General features: G+C 46.5%; 1 protein-coding gene across 2 annotated transcripts in view; it reads right to left on the reverse strand.

Moving 5' to 3' along the window:
* LOC139395923 (solute carrier family 24 member 5) overlaps positions 1–10,000 on the reverse strand; it is a 25,627-nt gene that overhangs the window by 10,568 nt on the left and 5,059 nt on the right. For both annotated transcript variants that reach the window (XM_071143228.1, XM_071143229.1), the window contains exons 6-7: positions 5,541–5,812; positions 4,448–4,654 (exon numbers count right to left, since the gene is read on the reverse strand). In XM_071143228.1, coding sequence (XP_070999329.1) covers positions 4,448–4,654; positions 5,541–5,812 — 479 coding nt within the window. The remainder of the gene's footprint in view (positions 1–4,447; positions 4,655–5,540; positions 5,813–10,000) is intronic.

A 10,000-nucleotide genomic window follows, 5' to 3' on the forward strand; every position in this document is an offset into this window, starting at 1 on the left:
AGAGAGCTGTTCTGAAGGTTAAAACATAATAATCCCATTATACTCTCATGTCTACTAACGTCACATGACAACATCAGTCCTCAACACTGATGTAAGGTCAGTTCTTTGTTTTTTCTCTGTAATGGTAAAGCTTGGGGATAGCTGATCCTAGATCTGTGCCTAGAGGCTACTCCCACCCGAAGCTCACATGACGTCTCCTGGCAGCCATGCAGTGTGTGAGGTGAAGCAGGCGGTAATCTGACTGCTGTGTGTTTAATGTGTTTAAGTGTACCTGCATCTGTGTTTAATGTGTTTAAGTGTACCTGCGTCTGTGTTTAATGTGTTTAAGTGAACCTGCGTCTGTGTTTAATGTGTTTAAGTCTGCCTGCGTCTGTGTTTAATGTGTTTAAGTGAACCTGCGTCTGTGTTTAATGTGTTTAAGTGTGTCTGCGTCTGTGTTTAATGTGTTTAAGTGTGCCTGCGTCTGTGTTTAATGTGTTTAAGTGTACCTGCATCTGTGTTTAATGTGTTTAAGTGAACCTGCGTCTGTGTTTAATGTGTTTAAGTGAACCTGCGTCTGTGTTTAATGTGTTTAAGTGAACCTGCGTCTGTGTTTAATGTGTTTAAGTGAACCTGCGTCTGTGTTTAATGTGTTTAAGTGAACCTGCGTCTGTGTTTAATGTGTTTAAGTGTACCTGCATCTGTGTTTAATGTGTTTAAGTGTGCCTGCGTCTGTGTTTAAGTGTGTCTGCGTCTGTGTTTAATGTGTTTAAGTGTGTCTGCGTCTGTGTTTAATGTGTTTAAGTGTGTCTGCGTCTGTGTTTACTGTGTTTAAGTGAACCTGCATCTGTGTTTAATGTGTTTAAGTGTACCTGCGTCTGTGTTTAATGTGTTTAAGTGTACCTGCGTCTGTGTTTAATGTGTTTAAGTGTGCCTGCGTCTGTGTTTAATGTGTTTAAGTGTACCTGCATCTGTGTTTAATGTGTTTAAGTGTGCCTGCGTCTGTGTTTAAGTGTGTCTGCGTCTGTGTTTAATGTGTTTAAGTGTGTCTGCGTCTGTGTTTAATGTGTTTAAGTGTGTCTGCGTCTGTGTTTAATGTGTTTAAGTGTGCCTGCGTCTGTGTTTAATGTGTTTAAGTGTGCCTGCGTCTGTGTTTAATGTGTTTAAGTGTGCCTGCGTTTGTGTGCCTTCATTTGCATGCGTCTGCATATGTGCATGCGTTCACACGTGTGTGTGTATCCATGCGTGTGTGCGTGTATGTGTGTAAACCCGGTGCTGGCTGGGCTAGTGTCTGGCCACCGGGCCATTGGAGCGCCACTAAGCCTGTAGGACCCAGCTCTGCTCTGGAATCCCAGGAATCAGCATGTGACTCGACTCTAACATCTGACATCTGACTCTAACGTTCTCATACACATTCTAAACCTCCTCGTTTGGACTTCCATAACTCTCTGATTGAGTAACATGAAAATGGTTTAAACTAATGTGATTCCTTCTTTTCATGTAAAAATTGCAAATGTTTTGCTCAATAACACCTGCAGTCTGGAAGCAGGCACTTAGACCTCATACACATACAAGTTATACCACTAAGGTACAACACATTTGCACAGAAATAATTACACACTTGTTGTGGCGACACAACAACGGTTCAGACAAACTCAAACATTGTGTCAAATGTACTGTACATCAGTTGTACAACCTGAGTGTACACAGGGCCTAAGGCAATATATTGATGAAGGATGTATTGTGTATTGAGAATATATTGTGAAAAGCATTGATGAAAACGACATTGATATCTGACAGGTGGCATCACTCCTACGCAAAGCTCGTCCCTTAATCAGACAATGCAGAGGGAATCGTCAGTCTGACGTCAGACAATGACGTCAGACAATGCAGAGGGAATCGTCACTCAGTCTGACGTCAGACAATGCAGAGGGAATCGTCCCTCAGTCTGACGTCAGACAATGCAGAGGGAATCGTCACTCAGTCTGACGTCAGACAATGCAGAGGGAATCGTCCCTCAGTCTGACGTCAGACAATGCAGAGGGAATCGTCACTCAGTCTGACGTCAGACAATGCAGAGGGAATCGTCACTCAGTCTGACGTCAGACAATGCAGAGGGAATCGTCACTCAGTCTGACGTCAGACAATAGTAACACTGATGTAAAGGAGCCTGACTTACCTAGTGACCAATATGTATATATTTTCTTACGATAGTGACCCTCCAGCCCAGTGTTTATACTGTATATATATATATATATATATAGTATATACAGTGCCTTAGGAAAGTATTCAGACCCCTCAACTCCTTCAACATTTTGTTAGGTTACAGCATTACTCAAAAATGTATGAAATCCTTTCCCCCCTTACACACAATAGCCCATAATGACAAAGCAAAAACTGGTTTTTAGAAAATGTTGCTAATTTATAAAAAATAAAAACTGAAATATCATATTTACATAAGTATTCAGATCCTTTACTCAGTACTTTGTTGAAGCGCCTTTGGAAGCGATTACAAGCATGACACACCTGTATTAGGGGAGTTTCTCCCATTCTTCTCTGCAGATCCTCTCAAGCTCTGTCAGGTTGGACAGGGAGCGTTGCTGCACAGCTATTTTCAGGTCTCTCCAGAGATGTTCTATCAGGTCCAAGTCCAGGCTCTGGCAAGGCCACTCAAGGACATTCAGAGACTTGTCCCAAAGTCACTCCTGTGTTGTCTTAGCTGTGTGCTTAGGGTCGTTGTCCTGTTGGAAGATGAATCTTCACCCTAGTCTGAGGTCCTGAGCGCTCTGGAGCAGGTTTTCATCAAGGATCTCTCTGTACTTTGCTCCATTTATCTTTGCCTCACTCCTGACTAGTCTCTCAGTCTCTGCCGCTGAAAAACACCCCCACAGCATGATGCTGCCACCACCATGCTTCACCGTAAGGATGGTACCAGGTTTCCTCCAGACGTGACGCTTGGCATTCAGGCCAAAGAGTTCAATCTTGATTTCACCAGAGCACAGAATCTTGTTTCTCATGGTCTGAGAGTCTTTAGGTGCCTTTTGGCAAACTCCAAGTCCTGTGCCTTTTACTGAGGAGTGGCTTCCGTCTGGCCACTCTGCAATAAAGGCCTGATTGGTGGAGTGCTGCAGAGATGGTTGTCCTTCTGGAAGGTTCTCCCATATCCACAGAGGAACTCTGGAGCTCTGTCAGAGTGAACATCGGGTTCTTGGTCACCTCACAGACCAAGGCCCTTCTCCCCGATTGCTCATTTTGGTCGGACAGCCAGCTCTAGGAAGATTCTTGATGGTTCCAAACTTCTTCCATTTAAAAATGATGGAGGCCACTGTGTTCTTGAGGATCTTCAATGCTGCAGAAATGTTTTGGTACCCTTTCCCAGATCTGTGCCTCGACACAATCCTGTCTCGGAGGTCTACGGACAATTCCTTTGACCTCATGGCTTGTTTTTTGCTCTGACATGCACTGTCAACTTTGGGACCTTATATAGACAGGTGTTTGTCTTTCCAAATCATGTCCAATCAATTGAATTTACCACTGTGATCAATGGAAACAGGATGCACCTGAGCTCAATTTCGAGTCTTATACCTTATATAAATAAGGTATTTCTGTTTTTATTTTTATAAATTTGCCATTAAAAAAACATGTTTTTTTGCTTTGTCATTATGGGGTATTGTGTGTAGATTGCTGAGGATTAAACAAAAATGTTATACATTTTAGAATAAGGCTGTAACAACAAAATGGCAGCTTCGTTTAATAGTACCCACAAAACATCAGTCTCAATGTTAACAGTGAAGAGGTGACTCCAGGGATGCTGGCATTCTAGGCAGTTGCAAAGAAAAAGCCATATATCAGACTGGCCAATAAAAATAAAAGATTAAGATGGGCAAAATAACACAGACACTGGACAGAGGAACTTAGAGCCAGATTGCACTGTTTTGTGAAGGGAGTAGTACACAGCGTTGTACAATTTTTTTTCTCGCATGGAATAGCCTTAATTTCTCAGAACAAGAATAGACTGACGAGTTTCAGAAGAAAGTTCTTTGTTTCTGGCCATTTTGAGGCTGTAATCGAACCCACAAATGCTGATGCTCCTGATACTCAACTAGTCTAAAGAAGGCCAGTTGTATTGCTTCTTTAATTAGAACAACAGTTTTCATCTGTGCTAACATAATTTCAAAAGAGTTTTCTAATGATCAATTAGCCTTTTAAAATTAGATTAGCTAACACAATGTGCCATTGGAACACAGGAGTGATGGTTGTTGATAATGGGCCTCTGTACACCTATGTATATAAAATCTGCCGTTTCCAGCTACAATAATCATTTACAACATTAACAATGTCTACACCGTATTTCTGATCAATTTGATGTTATTTCAATGGACCGAAAATGAGCTTTTCTTTCAAAAACAAGGGCATTTCTAAGTGACCCCAAACTTTTGAACGGTAGTATATATATATATATATTTACCTACGATAGTGACCATCCAGACCAGTACGTATGTGAAGGCTGAGATCCAGACAGCGGACATAAAGAAGGTGAACATGAACCATTTTTTCCAGAACCGTCTCCTGCAGTCTGGAATCGTCAGGTAGAGAATCACGATGGCCGGGAGGGACAGCACCCACAGGATTCGCTTCAGGTCGTTCTCTGGCATTGAGAACACACTCTTGTGGTCTGGAACACACATACACAGAGAGAGAGAGAAAACACAAGTGGTGTCAATCCCTGTTCTCATATGAAACACACAGGTGTGATTTACTTGAATAAGTTCTCACACAAATTGTGAAATTTTATGTAGAAGCCAGAGAAAGCGTTCAAGAGAAAATATGTGTGTGTGTGATTCTCAGATCTGTGTTTTGATTAGCGGCACCTCTTGCTGTGTTGTTGTTGCTTGGCAGGAAAAATGCTGCAATTTGTTCTCCTCTGTCCCCGCAAACTCCCCACTGGAGTAAATCACACACGCACGCACGCACACACACACACCTTCCTCAGTTTGCATGGCATCAATGTGTCATATACCAGAGCGGTGTGTGTGTGTGTGTGTGTGTGTGTGTGTGTGTGTGTGTGTGTGTGTGTGTGTAGTAGTGTAAAGTACATAAGTAACAATACTTGTAAGTACTACTTAAGTAGTTTTTTGGGGTATCTGTACTTTACAATTTATATTTTTGAGAACTTTTGCTTTAACTTTTATAAAATTATATACTTTTTACTCCATACATTTTCCCTGACACCCTAAAGTACTCGTTACATTCTGTATGATTAGAAGGACAAGAAATGGTCTAATTCACACACTTATTAAGAGAACATCCCTGGTCATCCCTACTGCCTCTGATCTGGCGGACTCACTAAACACATGCTTAGTTTGTAAATTATGTTTGAGTGTTGGAGCGTGCCTCTGGCTATCTGTACATTTAAAAAACAAGAACATTGTGCCGTCTGGTTTGCTTAATATAAGTAATTTTTAATTGTATTTTTTCCGCAATTACATTTACTTTTGATTACTTAAGTATATTTAAAACCAAATACTTAAAACTTTTAGGTGACAGATAGAGTCAGCTACCCTCTGGTATCTCATTCAGGCCGTGCAGACTGAGGGAAATGTGTGAGTATCCTGAATCATCCTGGAAGATTCCGCTGTCGCTTCTAGAACGTCTGTGGACCCTCAGAGTGGTGTCAACCAATGGCTGTGTCTCGCTGTGATCCCCGGAACCTTTCCCCAGGCAAGTACAGCAGGGGCTGAACCTCCTCAGAACACACTCACTGATCCTCAGGTCAAAACACAACACTACGATGTACACCCCATAGACCAGCAACAGACAGGCTGCATCATACCTGGGGAGAGGGGAGGAGAGGAGACGGGAGGGGAGGAGAGGAGAGGAGGGGAGGGGAGGGGAAGAGATTTGAGGAAAGGAGAAGAGAGGAGGGAAGAGGAGAGTTAAATGCTAAAACGAATACAATCACTTGTACATGTACAGTGGGGCAAAAAAGTATTTAGTCAGCCACCAATTGTGCAAGTTCTCCCACTTAAAAAGATGAGAGAGGCCTGTAATTTTCATCATAGGTACACTTCAACTATGACAGACAAAATGAGAAAAAAAATCCAGAAAATCACATTGTAGGATTTTTAATGAATTTATTTGCAAATTATGGTGGAAAATAAGTATTTGGTCACCTACAAACAAGCAAGATTTCTGGCTCTCACAGACCTGTAACTTCTTCTTTAAGAGGCTCCTCTGTCCTCCACTCGTTACCTGTATTAATGGCACCTGTTTGAACTTGTTATCAGTATAAAATACACCTGTCCACAACCTCAAACAGTCACACTCCAAACTCCACTATGGCCAAGACCAAAGAGCTGTCAAAGGACACCAGAAACAAAATTGTAGACCTGCACCAGGCTGGGAAGACTGGATCTGCAATAGCTAAGCAGCTTGGTTTAAAGAAATCAACTGTGGGAGCAATTATTAAGAAATGGAAGACATACAAGACCACTGATAATCTCCCTCGATCTGGGGCTCCATGCAAGATCTCACCCCGTGTGGTCAAAATGATCACAAGAACGGTGAGCAAAAATCCCAGAACCACACGGGGGGACCTAGTGAATGACCTGCAGAGAGCTGGGACCAAAGTAACAAAGCCTACCATCAGTAACTGTAACGGTTTTCTGTGTGAGAAGGAGAGTCGGACCAAAATGCAGCGTGTAGATTGCGATCCATGTTTTAATAACCAAACGTAAAACACGAATCAATACAAACACTACAAAATAAAGAACGTAATGAACGTAACGAAAACCTAAACAGCCCTATCTGGTGAAAACACATAGACAGGAACAATCACCCACAAACACACAGTGAAACCCAGGCTACCTAAATATGGTTCCCAATCAGAGACAATGACGAACACCTGCCTCTGATTGAGAACCATATCAGGCCGAACATCGAACTGGACAAACTAGACATGTAACATAGAATGCCCACTCAGATCACACCCTGACCAACCAAAACATAGAAACATACAAAGCAAACTATGGTCAGGGTGTGACAGTACCCCCCCCCCCCCCCCCCCCAAGGTGCGGACTCCGGCCGCAAAACCTGAACCTATAGGGGAGGGTCTGGGTGGGCATCTGTCCGCGGTGGCGGCTCTGGCGCTGGACGTGGACCCCACTCCATAATGGTCTTAGTCCACCTCCTTAGCGTCCCTAGATAGGTTACCCTCCTTAATGACAGCTCGGGACAGAGGGGCAGCTCGGGACAGAGGGGCAGCTCGGGACAGAAGGGCAGCTCGGGACTGAGAGGAAGCTCAGCACTGAGAGGAAGCCCAGGCAGGTAGTTGGATCTAGCAGATCCTGGCTGACTGGCAGATCCTGGCTGACTGGCGGATCCTGGCCGACTGGCAGTTCTGGCAGATCCCGGCTGACTGGCGGATCTGGAAGAGTCTGGTTGACTGGCAGATCTGGAAGAGTCTGGCTGACTGGCAGATCTGGAAGAGTCTGGTAGACTGGCAGATCTGGAAGAGTCTGGTTGACTGGCAGATCTGGAAGAGTCTGTATGACTGGCAGATCTGGAAGCGTCTGGTAGACTGGCAGATCTGGAAGAGTCTGGTTGACTGGCAGCTCTGGCTGCTCCATGCTGACTGGCTGCTCCATGCTGACTGGCATCTCTGGCTGCTCCATGCTGACTAGCTGCTCTGGCTGCTCCATGCTGACTGGCTGCTCCATGCTGACTGGCTGCTCCATGCTGACTGGCGGCCCTGGCTGCTCCATGCTGACTGGCGGCCCTGGCTGCTCCATGCTGACTGGCGGACCTGGCTGCTCCATGCTGACTGGCGGCCCTGGCTGCTCCATGCTGACTGGCGGCTCTGGCTGCTCCATGCTAACTGGCGGCTCTGGCGGCTCCTTGCAGACTGGCGGCTCTGGCGGCTCCTTGCAGACTGGCAGCTCTGGCGGCTCCTTGCAGACTGGCAGCTCTGGCGGCTCCTTGCAGACTGGCAGCTCTGGCGGCATCCTGCAGACTGGCAGCTCTGGCAGCTCTATGCAAACTGGCAGCTCCTTGCAGACTGGCAGCTCTATGCAGACTGGCAGCTCCTTGCAGACTGGCAGCTCCTTGCAGACTGGCAGTTCTGAACAGGCGGGAGACTCCGGCAGCGCTGTAGAGGAGGAAGGCTCTAACAGCGCTAAACAGGCGGGAGACTCCGACAGCGCTGGAGAGGAGGAAGGCTCCGGCAGCGCTGGACAGGCGAGGCGCACTGTAGGCCTGATGCGTGGTGCTGGCACTGGTGGTACTGGGCCGAGAACACGCACAGGAAGCCTGGTGCGGGGAGCTGCTACCGGAGGGCTGGAGTGTGGAGGTGGTACTGGAAAGACCGGACCGTGCAGGCGCACTGGAGCTCTTGAGCACCGAGCCTGCCCAACCTTACCTGGTTGAATGCTCACAGTCGCCCGGCCAGTGCGGCGAGGTGGAATAGCCCGCACTGGGCTATGCAGGCGAACCGGAGACACCGAGCGCAAGGCTGGTACCATGTAAGCCGGCCCAAGGAGACGCACTGGAGACCAGATGCGTAGAGCCGGCTTCATGGCATTAGGCTCGACGCTCAATCTAGCCCGGCCGACACGCGGAGCTGGAATATACCGCACCGGGCTATGCACCCGCACTGGAGACACCGTGCGCACCACTGCATAACACGGTGCCTGTCCGGTCCTTCTAGCCCCCCGGTAAGCACAGGGAGTTTGTGCAGGTCTCCTACCTGGCGTAGCCATACTCCCTGTTAGCCCCCCCCCCCAAGACATTTTTGGGGCTGCCTCTCAGGCTTCCATCCGCGTCGCCGTGCTGCCTCCTCATACCAGCGCCTCTCTGCTTTCGCCGCCTCCAGTTCCTCTTTGGGGCGGCGATATTCTCCAGGCTGTGCCCAGGGTCCTTTACCGTCCAAATCGTCCTCCCAAGTCCATTTCTCCAAGTAATGCAGCCTCTCCCACTGCTGCTGCTGCACCTGCCTCTGTTCCTTCTCCTGCTGCTGCTGCCTGTTGACACGCCGCTTGGTCCAGTTGTGGTGGGTGATTCTGTAACGGTTTTCTGTATGAGAAGGAGTCGGACCAAAATGCAGCGTGTAGATTGCGATCCATGTTTTAATAACCAAACGTAAAACACGAATCAATACAAACACTACAAAATAAAGAACGTAATGAACGTAACGAAAACCTAAACAGCCCTATCTGGTGAAAACACATAGACAGGAACAATCACCCACAAACACACAGTGAAACCCAGGCTACCTAAATATGGTTCCCAATCAGAGACAATGACGAACACCTGCCTCTGATTGAGAACCATATCAGGCCGAACATAGAACTGGACAAACTAGACATGTAATATAGAATGCCCACTCAGATCACACCCTGACCAACCAAAACATAGAAACATACAAAGCAAACTATGGTCAGGGTGTGACAGTAACACACTACGCCGCCAGGGACTCAAATCCTGCAGTGCCAGATGTGTCCCTCTGCTTAAGCCAGTACATGTCCAGGCCCGTCTGAAGTTTGCTAGAGAGCATTTGGATGATCCAGAAGAAGATTGGGAGAATGTCATATGGTCAGATGAAACCAAAATATAACTTTTTGGTAAAAACTCAACTCGTCGTTTTGGAGGACAAAGAATGCTGAGTTGCATCCAAAGAACACCATACCTAATGTGAAGCATGGGGGTGGAAACATCATGCTTTGGGGCTGTTTTTCTGCAAAGGGACCAGGACGACTGATCCGTGTAAAGGAAAGAATGAATGGGGCCATGTATCGTGAGATTTTGAGTGAAAACCTCCTTCCATCAGCAAGGGCATTGAAGATGAAATGTGGCTGGGTCTTTCAGCATGACAATGATCCCAAACACACCGCCCGGGCAACGAAGGAGTGGCTTCGTAAGAAGCATTTCAAGGTCCTGGAGTGGCCTAGCCAGTCTCCAGATCTCAACCCCATAGAAAATCTTTGGAGGGAGTTGAAAGTCCGTGTTGCCCAGCAACAGCCCCAAA

Source organism: Oncorhynchus clarkii, unplaced genomic scaffold (genome assembly GCF_045791955.1).
Source record: "Oncorhynchus clarkii lewisi isolate Uvic-CL-2024 unplaced genomic scaffold, UVic_Ocla_1.0 unplaced_contig_3712_pilon_pilon, whole genome shotgun sequence".
Taxonomy (NCBI): domain Eukaryota; kingdom Metazoa; phylum Chordata; class Actinopteri; order Salmoniformes; family Salmonidae; genus Oncorhynchus; species Oncorhynchus clarkii.